Here is a 14678-nt window from a genome sequence, read left to right on the forward strand (position 1 = left end):
AAGTTAAGTAATCTAACTTTTTTTAATTAACATCAGTTAATTATTTTTAAAATTATTTTATTTATTTTAAATTTACACATTAAATCATCAATTTAAATATTAATCTTAAATTCTAAAATATAAATAAACTTAATTCTTAAAATTAGCTAATTATTCAAAGTTGGTTCCTATGGTTTTTTGTTATATAGTAAAATGGAAATGACTCATTAAAATTTGAGCGATAAGTACAAGTAGGAGTGTTTGCAGTGCGGTTTGGATCGGTTTTGAGTAAAAAATTTATCCGATTCGAACACTAATTTTACTTGCAGTACGGTTTGGATTGAATGCTTTAAAAGAAATATTAGATCCGATTTGATCCAATTTCAAGCGGTTTGGATTGAATTAGATTTGCGGTTTTATAAATTAAAAAATTAAATACATATAACAAGTCTCAACATCAAATTTTAAATAATAAACAATGACATAACAAGTTTCAACAATATCTTAAAAAGTCAACTATAACATAACAATAGAAATAAAATTATAAGTTAGTTAAAATAAATAAATAAATAACATTTTTAACATAAAATAATTATTAAATAATAATAATACATGAATAATATAAAAATATATAAAAGTGAACATGTTATAAATATAATTGTAAATATAATAATAAAATAATAATATTATAATACATTATGCGGTTTGAATTGAATTAGAACGGTTATAAAAAGTATATCTGAAATCCGATCCGATCCAGTGGTCTGCAAAAAATAGAATTTAATCAAATATTAATTAGTGCAGATTTAATCGATTTTCGATTTAAATTGAATTGAATGAGCGGTTTAATTTAAATCGATTTAAATCTTTTCGTCCCTTTTTTTTTGTTCAATCTCTCACGCTTCATTTATAGAAGAGAGAATAATAATTTCGATTAAAAATAATTCTAAATTATTAAGCTATATACAATATATATAACTATATATATACAATCAAGTTAGGTTATCATCTAGTGATTAGTAGTTAGTTCATTAGTCAGCTTAAACAAGTGTGATTCAGACCTTTAGATTGTGTTTGGATTAAATAGTTTTAGAAAGTTTTGTTTAAAATGAGTTTAATATATATATATATATATATATATATATATATATATATATATATATATATATATATATATATATATATATTCCACAAAGTCGTAGAACTAAGTTATATAATTTTCTCGACAGCGTTGCGGCGAAACGATAATAATACAATAAAAGTACAAAACTTGCGGAATGCACAATGCATGTAAATAACTAATTACTATTACTTTACTTAGATGGTGACCTACTTAGATACCTATATTACAATGTTAAAACACCACACATTAAAAAAAAACGTACATCATTATATTTTGATGAAAACAATTCTAGCTATTTAAAAAAAAAAAACTTTTTTGAGTAATCTAATATCTAGGTTTGATATTTTTAAACTAAAGAAGAAAATATTGAAATAATTTTAAAAACAATTTTTTTTCCCTTTGTGAAGATAGGCAAATGCTAATGTGTTTCAAAAAATAACATTTAGTGCTTTTTAGAAAATAATCTGCTATTAAAGGTAATATATAAATATAAATTAAAAAGGTTTTAGTTTTTTATTTTATTTTATTATCATCTTACAAAAAAGTGATTAACATGTAATTTTTTAAATTTGAATTGTTTTATAGATATAACAAATAGAGAATTAAGATTTGTTTAATTAATAAAAATATATGACGCTTTTTATTTAACAAGAAGCATTTAAAAATGAGTTTTTGAAAAATAGTAATAATTGATGATATATAAGTGATATTTTAGAAGAATAATTGACATAATACAAGAGAGATAAATTACATTAAATTACATTAAATTCTATTAAAAATAAATAAGGAAGCATGCATCATCCATTTGCCTCTTGTTAGTTAATGACAAATTGCTTCCATTTTCTAAAAGTCATCAAATCCAATGTTTTTTTCCTCCAAAATGAGACGTTATGGCATATATTCTGATTCATGAATCAACATGTACAAACAAGAGCTTTTATTAGCAATTAATTTATTGTTGTGCATTTCAGGTATATACTCCTTAAAATTTCAGGTACAATGACACAATGAAAATTAATGTATTTGGACAAGAAAAAACGTATTCACACCACCAACTAATACTACTATAATCCACAACTAATGCACCACATATTTATCCTATAATGTCCCTAATTCAAAATGCAAGAGTTTAAAATGATCATATACCTATTAGATATTTATATTGTAAAATAATCAAAATCTTTTAAAATGAGAAAGTTAATAAAATAGTAAAATAAAAAATTAATTATTTTAAACTAAAATAATAAAACACACATCTTATAAAAATTATAAGAATAAATGATCATTTGTATTCATAAAAGATGAAAACGCTGATATTGTACTCACTAAATCTAAACTAAACTTGTATCCATGCAAGATGCTCTCCGTGTGACAAAAGTACCCTGTTTTTAGAGGATTGGAGTGCCACGTATGGTATTTTTGTCACACAGAAGACATCTTGCGTGGGTACAAATATACTTTCGATCTAGTGTGGGTATATATGTCAGCGTTTTCATCTTTTATATGTACAAATGGTCATTTATTCAAATTATAAATTTAATAATGATTAATCTCTTATTTTATTAATAACTTTGTCAATTTTTTCATTTTAAAATATCTAAATTCTTATAAAATGTGTAAGATAATGAATATTGGAGTTAAAATAATTTTACCAATATAACAATACAAGTGGATATCATATAGTAATAAAATTATGGAAACTATCTATCCGGTAAGGTAAATGACAGAGTAAAGGAATGAAAGGATCTGGATCTGGGCGCGAGCTACTGGAGCAGTGCGTTCAGTCTATGCATCGGCGGGTGGGACTATCTGTAAGGACATTCCGATGCTAAAATTAGAGTTCGTACGAATAGACGGTCAATTAGGGTTAGAAGGGTGACGTATCATGTACATCTGGAGAGGAGTAGGTCCCTCCCTATTTATACTCCGTACTTGAGTGGGTCCACTATGACCAAACCCACATGTCTGAAAGCTTTCGCTAGCTGTCCAAGTTTTATAGGAGCCATGAGGTGTTGCATAGATCGGCTCGTAGTTTGGTTCGATAGACCTGGTAGGTTAGTGGCTTCAAACTGGACCCAAAGTTCTTAATGGGTTGGGCTGGAATACTATCTTTCACGTCTTTGAACTATTATATTATATGTCGATATATATTTTTTCCTAGTTAAATAATTGTGTGCAATCACAATTTTAATATAATCGAACTTTTGCTAAATTTTTCGAGTAATTATCCAAATTAATTTCTAGAATTTTTAATATTAGATATTTTAGTTTTTTAAGTCTTAAAATACGAACATTGTCAAACATTTATTTTTATTAAACTATACAGCTCTTCTTTAATTTGATCTACTTAATTGAAATAAATATTTTAAAATCTTTCTGAAATTATTTAAAAGTTTTAAATTTTAGAGAACTGTTTTATAATTTATCCTTCGAAATTAAAAAAAAACTGCATTATCCCATAGAAATAACCATTAAAAAATATTGTGTATTTTAAAATAAAAAAAATAAAATATCTAATTTTAAAAACCTCATAAGAAAAACTAACTTGGATAATTATTCGAATTTTTATTATTAATTAATTTTAGTGACTAATTAATATCACTCAATAAGGGTTTGTTTGGATGAGCTTCTAAGAAAAGATCTTTTTTCGAGTTATCTTTTTTTAAAAGATCTTATAGAGAAGTAAAAGTAATTTTATGTTTGGATATCTCATGTAAAAAGGTCTTTTTATCTATCAATTATGTTTGGGTATAACAATATAAAAGTACTTTTTTGTTTATTTATTACATGAAAAACATCTTTTTTTTAAGGAAAAAAGATCTTTTAAAAAAAGATGTAAATTACAGCTTCTCAAAAAAGATCTTTTTTTGATTTTACTAATGCTTTTACTTTTACTACTAGAAATTTGCCAAACACGTTAAAAAATAAAAAAAAAATCTTTTTTCATTGAAAAAAGATCTTTTTTTAACAAAATAATGGCGCCCAAACATACACTAAATAAAGTCGAAATTTATAACCCCATAAGTTATTTTTAGAATTGAGTTAGACACTGAAATCTAATCCTATTATAAACAAATCTTAATTCTTCTGATATGTTAATCTAATTTGAACAAATTAATGTGTATTAAAAAATTGATAATTTAGAGAGAAGAACAAAATTCAAAAGATCTTTAAGGCATTGTGAATGGTCACATTGGAAGAGTTGCATGTTTGAAGTTTGAACTTAGCACTTACCAAACGCAACGAAGCACTGAACTGTCACAATAGTAATATCCACGTTTCCCAAAAAGCATATCTTATTACCTCGTTTGGACCGAATTTTTGTTCTGTTTTTTTCTCTCACTTTGGTAATTGAAACTTTGTCTCTTTCATTTACCCTCTTTTCAATATCACCCTCTCATGCTTCCTCTGCTATACTATACTCATTCTCCTTCACTTCAATGTTGCTTCATATCACTAATTTGTGAACGGTATGTTCCTCTCTCTCTTTATCTATCTATCTTTCTATGTATATAATTATGATTATGATGTTTTGAATATTAAGAATGCTGAACTCACTTGATATGATGTTTGTGTTTGATTTGGTTTTGGTTGAGAAAGTGTGAAAAGAAAAAAAAAATTGAATTTTTAGAAAGGAGTTTGGGTTATGACTTAGGATTTTTTTCTTCTTGATAATTGCATGCTTGAATTAATCAGATTAGAATCAAAAGTTTACTTAGGAAGTTCTTGATATATATATATATATTTTTACCCCAATATTTTAAGCAAATCAAAATATGATGTTTAAGGGAAAAAAGGGTTTATTTTGATGATGATATAGTTTACATCTTATTTGGCCTTAAATAAAGGGTTTTGGACTCTCTAATTTGTGTTTCTTTTGTTTTATATATACAGGGTTCTATAATAATTCTATTAGGATTGTTAATAAGATTGTTAAGGTACCCTAATTGAAGTTGGGTTCATCAATGGGTGGGGGTGAAACTGTCAATGGGGCATGGCTAAGTGCTATTTGGCCACTATCAAGAAAGACTGTATCAGATGAAAAAGAAGCAATTGGAATCCTGGCATCTGAGATTGTTGGAGTGATGTCTAAGATTGTTAATTTGTGGCATTCTTTAAGCGATCGAGGCGTAGCGAGTTTAAAAGAATGGATAACAAACTCGGTCGGGGTAAAAATGCTTGTTTCGGATGACTATTATTACTTGATGGAACTTGCATTGGATGAGATTCTCAGTAGCTTTCAATGTCTAGCAAGGTATGTGGCTAGATTGGGAAAAAGGTGCAAGGATCCGGTGTATCATCGGTATGAAAGCTTCGTTCGCAACCCGGCTAAGAACTATGTTCAATGGTGTGGTTGGGAGTATGCATGGAAGAAGATGGATAGGAAGGTAAAGAAAATGGAGAGGTTTGTTGCTGCTATGACACAATTGTTCCAAGAGCTTGAAGTGTTGGAGGATCGCCAACGAACTTTGAAGCGAATGAGGGCGAATCCTAAGACTCATAAAGGGAAATTGGCCGAGTTCGAGAAGAAGTTCAATTGGCATCAGCAGGAAGTGAAGAATCTCAAAGACATATCTCCTTGGAACAGAAGTTTTGATTATATTGTGAGATTGTTAGCAAGATCATTGTTTACAATTTTGGAGAGAATCATACTTGTGTTTGGAAACATTCATCTCCCAATTTTGCAACAACAGGGCGATTCTATAATTAAAGAATCTAAGCATGCTCTTCGGCGCAGCCCTTCCTTACCGGTTAATACTAGTTCTTATGTTCATTCTTCTGAGACTAAGAGGCCGGTGAGCTCTGAATCCGAAGCTGAAAAGAAAAAGAACAAGAACAAGAACAAGAACATAAAGAAACAACTGCAGCAGTCGAGGCATATTGGCGCCTTCCAAGGTGTTTCTAAGAGGTATATTGACTCTCAATCTTGTAGAATTAGAATATACTCTAAACTACCTGAAAAGGGTTGTTTCTTAAAGCCGGCGCGATTGACCCTAGGTGATGCGGCTTTAGCCCTGCATTATGCAAATGTGATTGAATTGATAGAGAAAATAGTGTCATCGCCGCATCTTATTGATCATCATACTAGAGATGACTTGTACAGCAAGTTACCAACTACAATAAGGACTGATCTGAGGGCAAAGCTTAAATGGTATGCAAAATGCAAGCATGATCCGAGCATTGCAGCCGAATGGAGCGTGGCGATGACACAGATTCTTGGATGGTTGGCGCCGCTTGCTCACAACATGATACGGTGGCATGAAGAGAGGAACTTTGAGAAGGAACACACTACTTCAGAAGCAAGTGTTTTGCTTGTTCAAACACTTTACTTTGCAAACAAAGCAAAAACTGAAGCTGCAATTGTTGAGCTCCTTGTTGGTCTAAACTATGTTTGCCGGATTAACAGAGAAGCGCAAATCCGAGAGGCACGGCAGCCGGAATTCTCTAGATCAAGTTCTTTCCATCGTGCTCAGTTGAGAAATCATGATTTGTGCTATGAGATTTAATAGACTATGCTTTTGTGCACTGTATGAATAGATCACTCTATTGTATAGCTCTCATTTTTCATATGGGAGGTTTCTTTTTCTATTTTTCCTCCAAATAGTACTTTGAATATTAAGATGCTTATTCTTAGCAAATGTTACATTCGGATGAATCAATTTTGCTTTGATGTACTTATATCAGATGATTAATGTTCAAAGTATATAATTTATCTTTCATTCTTTCTCATCTGCATAATTAGAGTGTGAGAAAATAACTATGAGCTATTTAGAGTGTGTTTGATTTGTGTTCTCATTTTTTTAACGTTTTTTGTTATTAAAATTTTGTTAAAAAAACAGTTATTTTTATTATTTTTTTCAACGTATAAATTTAAATAACATAGTCTTTTCATCCTCACCTAAAAGTCTCAAAGTTTGAATCTCACTGTTAACTTTAGAAAAAAAAAAAAAAACATAAACTCAAAGCACCAATTTTCTTTTTCCAATCCCTGATTGAAGCTTGTAACTTGAAATTGTCTATAATTTTTATTATTATTTTTAAAATTTGCATTTATCCCTAAAAGTATCAATATTTATTTGCAAAATAATTATTTTTTTATCATTAATATAATTTTTGGTGAAGAAAAAACAGTTTTTTGGGTCTACGAACCAAACACGTCTGAGGCCCGTTATTAGAAGTGTTCCACTTGATTGGGCCCGTAGGCCCAATTAATCTGCTTATTCCTTGGGCCTCTATCATACACCCTCGCCCACCGAATACTTCACTCCAGTCTGTAGTAGTAGTAGTAGCTGAAGCTGAAGAAGAAGCAATGGCGTATTCAACGAAGAAGGGTTTGCTACTGTACAACGTATATAGAACCTTAACCTACGCTCTCTCGCCGCTGATTCGGCTCCACTTGAGGTGGCGCATTTCCCGAGGCCTCGACCACCGTTGCCGGTGGCCGGAGCGACTCGGTCGCCCTTCCCTACCACGGCGACCGGGACCTCTGGTGTGGTTTCACGCTGTGTCATTAGGAGAAGGAATGGCGGCGGTTCCAGTGATCAGAGAGTGCGTTCGGAAGATGCCGAACGTGAACGTGTTGATGACAATCACTACTATGTCTGCGTTGTAAGATAAACTCTAATTCGAATTGCGTTGTTTGCATGCTTTGTTAGATGTTTATGCGTGCAAAACTTCGAAGAAAAATTGACATATTTTGAATTAATTACTTTTGCTTTCTAAGTGTAGTTAGCAGTTGAATATGTTGAAATGTTAGGAAGTATCATAATTTCAGATTCACGATTATGATTATTCTGTGTTTGGATAAACTTTTCAAAAAATGGCGATTTTCAACAGTTGTTGGAAATTGGTTCTTGTATGATTGATTTTGTTTGAAGGATAGGGTGACAAATGAATTGAAGTTGGGATATCAAATCATTTTGGAACTGGAAGAGACAAGACATCTTAGAATTTCAAATTATGTGTAGTGATTAGTGAAGATGTGTAGAATTTCCTGTGAGCAGAGAAAAGTATATGGAGAGTAGCATAATGGTTAGACATAGAGTACGTTAGAGAGAAAGATTAAGCTAAATAATGAAGACAGATTTAGATGTTTTCCAGGTTTTTGTTTTTTCAAGAATCTTATTGAAAAGATGGACTTGTGAGTTGTGACATAAGCATAAGTTTTGCATTTATCTGGTTATTTTATAATGCTTTTTCCAAATTCTAGTGAAATGTGAACCATGTTCCATGAGCATCATTTTTCTAATCAAATAGGCATCTGCTAGCTATGGTGATGGGTTGGTGCTTCTTAAAGGAGATGAATGAATATCCGATAATTTGACATTGTTAGTAGAGAAAGAAACATGGCTAAACTTGTTTCTTGGTGTAATGCAGTGAAGTATTAAGGAACTGGCTGCCAAGTGAAATCATTTTTCAGGTAAAATGTTGGAAATGCTAACATGGGTGCAGTAATCTCTTCTTTTTTGTTGAATTAATTTTATTTCCAGTTGAAATTTTGAGAAGCAGTTCCTAAATTTGCTTATAAAGAAATCATTTGATCTATATCTTACTTTCAAATTTTCAGATCTGGCATTAATACATTGTTTTGATTTTCTCAATTGTTCACATTTGGCAGTTTTCTCCACTTGATACACCTAGTTCCATTGATTCATTCCTTCGTTACTGGAAACCAAAAGCTATTATACTGATGGAAAGTGAACTCTGGCCAAATCTTATCATGCATGCTTCCCAAAATGGTGTAAGTAGTTATTATCTTTGGCTCATGATATACCCTCGTCAACCACTTACAAAGAATAGATTCATTCTCTATCCGCTAGAATTAGAACTAGATAACCTACTTCGAAAATGGTAGTTAACGAATATGTGAGACCTACTTTTTTTTTTTTTAAAACAAAAAGAAAGGTCAAATAGCAATTAATTTCTTTGCACATATGCATGGTTCACTTATGCATGTTGCAAGTGCATCATATAACATGTTTTCACATATTCTTTTATTCTCATCAGATAACACTGGCATTGTTAAATGCTCGGATGTCTGAAAAGTCCTTTGAAGTTTGGTCAAGACCAGTGCTTCTACCCCTAATTTCATTGATGTTATCCAAATTTTCCTTGATTGCTCCATTGGTATGTAGCCCTAGATCTTTTGACACCACTATTTTTTATGTTATTGTTTCTTTGATGGTGGCAGTTAAGATTTTGAATGTCATAGAGTACAGAGCAGGGCATCCGGTTCCAGCTACTGCAAGCTCCTCCTGCTATCATAAGCTTTTCTGGTGATTTAAAGTACGGTAAGTCTTAAGTTTCTTATTCAATTGAAATTTGATATCGGTTTTTTGTTGTATGCTACACCATTGTTGATTTATTGAATTGGTGAAGTGGTCTGTACTAAGCTTGTCTTATTTATCATTCTGTTCAGTAATAGAAGATTTTGGAGTCAATGGAAGAGGGGGGAAAAGTATAGATGATCTGAGATTACAGCTTGCTCACAAACAGGTTTGGATGGCTTCTTCCATTCATAGGGGAGAAGAAGAAAGTTAGTTTTTTTTCTATACCTTTGGCGTTGTTCCACGATAACTTTTTTTGGTTTATCCAACAGAGTTCAAAGAAACACTTAAACATTTTTCGTAGCATAAAAAACCTGTGAGGGGAATTATAACATAAATGTTGATTCAATTTTTTCCATATGCTAGTACTAAACATATATGCTATTCGAATTCTCATATTCTTCCTCATTTAACTATTATATAATTTTTAATTCTTAGCAATTGAAATATTTTGTTAGATCGTCCTGTTAGATTAATTCAGAATGAGCTTAATATGTTGACTGGATCTCATTCATTGCCCTCTGTATTTTGGTGATTCACTGTTCTTTCTTTGTTAAAATGTATTAAGGTTTGATTGCAGTAATATTAGGAGTTCACACTACCCTTATGCAACTGCAACCTAATATATTGATTATTATTGTCCCTCGTCATCCACAGCATGGGCGTGAGATTGCCAAAGTAAGCTTTTGATCCCATCCGTTGACTTAAAAAATGTTTGCTATGGATGTCTTGATTCCCTCCTTGGCTTCATTCAATATTGATGCCATCATCGATGCGTAAAATTCTAAGTTACTAAAAATATGTTTCAACTGTCCTTTTCTCCTTGTTATTACTTGTTCAAACTCAAAATATGGTTTCAGCTATGTTCTTCTTAAATGATAAAAGCTCAACTCAATTATGTTTGTAATCATGGTGCATGTGAATGGAAATTAACTTGTAAATCTTTCGCATACTCATTCTCATACAACAGAAATGTTGCTTATGCAAAAATTATAATGACATTTTGCCATTCTTTTTTATAATTTTGTCATCTCCAAATTCATTACGCTTTTACTTGATATAGTGCAGAAACTGGAGAAGGAAGGACAAAATGTAATTTTGAGGTCCCAACATAAGAAGCTTAAGCCAGAAACAAACATATATGTGGTGGACACTCTGGGTATGTTTTTTTCTTCACGACATAAAATGCTATGATATATGGAAACACTTGTGCAAATTCAAATTTGAAAGCTGGGCTTTATGTAATATGGAACTTCAATTTGAAGGCTATTACTTGCGCAAAGGGTACCTGAGTGAGTTTTTGATGGGGATTTTTATGCTTATTTAGGATAGTCATCCATCACATATATTCTTGACCACCCTATCTGGCAGGCGAATTAAGACACTTGTATATGTTAACACCAATCGCTGTGATTGGGGGTTCATTCCTCCCTGGTTCAACTGGCCATAATATCTCGGAAGCTGCTTCGGCTGGATGTGCTGTTTTGACAGGTTGATTTTGTATGACCTTTTATGTAATTCAAAACATGTTATTTTAATTTCAGTGACTTGAACAAAGTATTGATTCAGGTTGTCATATTGGACATTTCTCACACATGGTGCTGGAAATGCAACGATTGAATCCATTGTCAGTCCTTCAGGTGGGAATGGCATCTTATTTGCATGCCATTGAAAAATAACGACAGTATGCATTTTTCTTACAGTGTTCTCTATTATTGCGGACTTGTAGGTCTCTGGAAAAATGGAGCTTGAAAAAACTCTCATTCAGCTCTTCACAAATGCAACACTATTGGAAGCACATCGCAAAGCTGCAAAGGAAGCATTTTCTCGTTTGTCCAGTGACATTGTCACAAACGTATGGAATTTGCTAAATTCTCGGATCTTTAGTAAATTTTCTGCTGAGGAAACTAAAATTATATGAAAAACGAGGAATACCTATTTACTAAATTCATTTAATCCCTGCTACAGAGGAATAATAAAATTGCAACCCATTCCCTAGAATGATTGGTTTTTATTATCTCAATAGAAATTGCTATAAATTATAGAAGATAAAGTTAATCATCCTCTGTTTTTCATATTAGCTTCACACTTCTTAAAGCTTTGTAGTTTTCATCAAATTTATTTTGTTTATATTAGAAGCTTATTGCTGTTTAGAACTTGAAGATCGTAAGTAGGATGTAACTTTCACTTTCATTGGAGAGTGGTGGTATGATTTTTTATTTTTTCTTAAAAAAGAGACCTTGATGAAGTAAATAAGGACGAGTTTAGGGGTTTGGGAGATTTACTTGAGGTTCTAAGTTTAGTGTCACCAATGTATAAAACAATTTATTTGATATTGACTGTTAAATTTATGCTTCAAAGTTCAAAAGCTTTGAGTTCATGGGCTGAATAACAATCAAATTTAAGGTGGGCAATTATTAGAAGTTTCACATTGTTTGGAAATATGATCATAATCTTTTTTATAAGTGATGGACAAATTTTCACTCCTTGAATTAATTTTTGAAGGTGAATTAGATTTACTCATTGATCAAATCCAAATCTATGAAGGTTTTCTGAACCCTTGTGGATTATGGAACCCTGCTCTGGTAGGTATCTACATCTAGGTAGGCAGGTGGCACTGAAATTTACTTAGCTAACAAGAAAATTTGCTGCTAGCACAATCTGTCACATTATAATCTTAGTTTTGTTTGTAAGAAAAGAAAAATTAAACACTTGGTTTGATAGTAAGGGTAACTCTTCAGCTTGTGCTGTATCTTGACCTCTGCTGTCAACTACCAAGATTTACTGGTGATTCTTTTTGGTCCCTAATTCACTGATACATCTTTGGCCCGCCCATTTTGCACTATTTGAAAAACTTCACTTTTCCCTCTATTTCCAGCTTAAAGACTATATGCTATTCTGTTGTAACAATATTAATAATCATGAGTTGTATTTATGCATCACAGATCATATCATAAATGTGAAGGGGGAGAAAAAAAAAAGAGAGATTATATAATTACATATGCAATATAATGTACTAAGGGTACTTTTTGTGATATAATTCGACTACTGAATAAAAGGGGGTAGGTTGCAGATTTTATTTGTAAATCTAACATAGTTACTAAGAAACTGTTCTTGTAGACTGTCCTCAATGGAGGCTTCATTCAAGAAAAAAGTTGAATAGAGATTTGGTCCTCCTTAGTGCTTTTTAGCTCCTACTTCTCCTTTTGCTATCAAAGCTATGAAGTAGTGGTGTAGACTCCTTCATTGGCACATGGGGACAAGAGGGTCTACGTGATTCAGCTGCGGTGCCACCGCCTCTAAGGGACTGAATTATGTCCTCAAAGAGGAACTCATCACAAGGTATAGACAGAGGACCACTCTTGTTGAATCCATGCCCTTCATATTGATCTAGCAATTGTTGTAGTACTGGATGGTTCAAATAATCTGCCCTTATCACGAACCTCCGGTTTGCTTCCCCAACTGTTACGGCTAGGTGTCCTCGTGGCACATCGGCTGGAAGCTTCTTCCCACAGCCGCCACCACTGCAAGCTTGCTTGAGCCACATGCAAGCCATGCTTGTTTTTTTTTTATGAAGAGGTTGAGGTTCTTATTTTGGGGGTGTAGAGTATCGAGTATGTAGACTTAATTGTTGTGATATGCATATATGAATCATACCATATACTTGTATTTATATTATACGCTTTTAATATTTCATTTTATGATATGAAATTGAAGACACATTGTGTGCTAAGGAAAAGGACTGAAGCAAAATCCATAATATTATTATTTTGACAAAGGTTGGGTATGGTAGTTTGCTGCAGTCCTTTTTGTCCCACTGCTGCCAGGCCATTACTGTTTCCATTATTTATATTTTATATTGATTCCTTTAATTTGTCATTAATAATTAACAAACAGTGCATTTGGTTGCCTCTTATTAATGATTTTGGAGTGGCACAACTCTGTGCTTTTGCTGATCATTTTGTATCTTTCCTGACTCGATCCTTTTTGGTTTTTTGCTTTTTTTTTTCTGTTTTAACCAGTATCCAAATTTTATTATAAGAAATTTGAATTATCCAAATTTGTTTTTGGTTTACTAGGTGTAAACTTTCAGGTATCCATCAACTAAGAGCCAACAACTAATTACCTTTCGGGAAGTATGGACTAACCATGAAAGTTGCTGAATTATTAAACTAATAACACACAAATTCAATTTGAAGATGTAAGTTCCTCTTTAACATATAATTTCACAAGTTCTATTTTTTGAGTAGTTCTTATATTAATCCTTGTTAGTTATTTGTGGTTAAATTATTGACTTTGAAATGAACCTTAAGAACCCAAACTATAAATTTAACCACTAATAAGGATTAATATAATTGTATAGTCATGAAAAATTTTTGCATTATTAATATCTTATTAAATCCTATAAATTTGAATATATATTAGAAGAGAATAACTATGCTTATATAATAAAAAATGATCAATGCTGTAAAGGTAATTGCCGACTAATAGGGACCGAGGAAACGTGATCTATGTTTTGCACCTAATCAATAACATTGTTTCAAACAGTAACTGACAAATACAAGGATTATGTTTTGCACCTAATCTATGTCATTATTTTTTTTTCATAAACTAGTACACAATAAACCTAAATGTACTGTTTAAATCACAAGGATTATCCCAAAACGAAATGGAAAAGTATACGGAAATGGCACCAATTCCAGGAAAACGTACCATTAGTGTTGTTAGTTCAGAGTTGGTGTGCTTCTTTTTCTCTGTGTCTCATGTGTCCTCACATGTTATTGTTAAATTTTAATGCATTGGGACCGACAATATAACACAACCTCATGTTTCAGTAAGAATCATCATTCGCCAAATTTATTTTCATCACTTTGGAGGCCTCTTGCCATTGTATTTGTATATTGCATCATATATCATATATCATATATAACGATTCATTTAAGTAGTGTTTGTTTTTAGAAACTGAAGTTAAAATTGGGAGATTGAGGTTAGTATTGTGTTTGGTAGTCAAAAACTAAAATTAAAATTATGGTCTTTTCAGTATTTCCAAAAATGATAATACAAGTGACTGAAAATTATGGAAATGAAGATTGAAGTTTTAACATTTTTTTTAACAATTAAAAGTATTTTAGTAAATATTTTTATTTTATTTTTATATTTATATTGAATTAAAGTAATAGCTCAAATAGCATAGTCTCCCCATACTCAATTAAGAGGTTGCGAGTTCGAGTCTTCTATCTTTGGTAAAA

At 31.6% G+C, this 14678-nt stretch overlaps 2 protein-coding genes across 6 annotated transcripts; both read left to right on the forward strand.

Annotated features, from left to right (window-relative positions):
- The first annotated feature begins 4452 nt into the window (after positions 1-4452).
- On the forward strand, positions 4453-6693 carry LOC130962254 (protein PSK SIMULATOR 1-like). Its single transcript, XM_057888415.1, has 2 exons — positions 4453-4572; positions 4997-6693. Exon 2 carries the CDS (start codon positions 5068-5070, stop codon positions 6607-6609), a length of 1542 nt encoding a protein of 513 aa, XP_057744398.1. The 5' UTR covers positions 4453-4572; positions 4997-5067; the 3' UTR covers positions 6610-6693.
- Positions 6694-7378: 685 nt separating this feature from the next.
- Positions 7379-14425, forward strand: LOC130957607 (probable 3-deoxy-D-manno-octulosonic acid transferase, mitochondrial). Of its 5 annotated transcripts, none has more exons than XR_009077257.1 (12): positions 7379-7711; positions 8480-8522; positions 8721-8843; positions 9110-9229; positions 9315-9393; positions 9522-9638; positions 9998-10107; positions 10498-10588; positions 10801-10920; positions 10999-11069; positions 11159-12771; positions 13509-14425. XR_009077257.1 is itself a non-coding variant. In XM_057884477.1 (12 exons), exons 1-12 carry the CDS (start codon positions 7413-7415, stop codon positions 13512-13514), a joined length of 1305 nt encoding a protein of 434 aa, XP_057740460.1. In that variant the 5' UTR covers positions 7379-7412; the 3' UTR covers positions 13515-14425. The 5 variants fall into 5 exon arrangements, 4 of the variants coding, with proteins under 4 accessions (XP_057740460.1, XP_057740453.1, XP_057740440.1 ...); XM_057884477.1 differs by having other exon boundaries at positions 11159-11284; XM_057884470.1 differs by lacking the exon at positions 13509-14425 and having other exon boundaries at positions 11159-11284; positions 12550-13398.
- Positions 14426-14678: the final 253 nt, after the last annotated feature.

Source organism: Arachis stenosperma, chromosome 2, assembly GCF_014773155.1.
Source record: "Arachis stenosperma cultivar V10309 chromosome 2, arast.V10309.gnm1.PFL2, whole genome shotgun sequence".
Lineage (NCBI taxonomy): Eukaryota > Viridiplantae > Streptophyta > Magnoliopsida > Fabales > Fabaceae > Arachis > Arachis stenosperma.

What these genes read in the sequence shown, in the direction of transcription:
- LOC130962254 (XM_057888415.1), top strand. Translation starts at nt 5,068, where the DNA reads ATGGGTGGGGGTGAAACTGTCAATGGGGCATGGCTAAGTGCTATTTGG.
- LOC130957607 (XM_057884457.1), top strand. Translation starts at nt 7,413, where the DNA reads ATGGCGTATTCAACGAAGAAGGGTTTGCTACTGTACAACGTATATAGA. An exon ending in TTCTGGTGATTTAAAGTACG is followed by an intron (nt 9,394 to 9,521) that starts GTAAGTCTTAAG and finishes CATTCTGTTCAG; the next exon opens with TAATAGAAGATTTTGGAGTC. An exon ending in ATCCATTGTCAGTCCTTCAG is followed by an intron (nt 11,070 to 11,158) that starts GTGGGAATGGCA and finishes GCGGACTTGTAG; the next exon opens with GTCTCTGGAAAAATGGAGCT.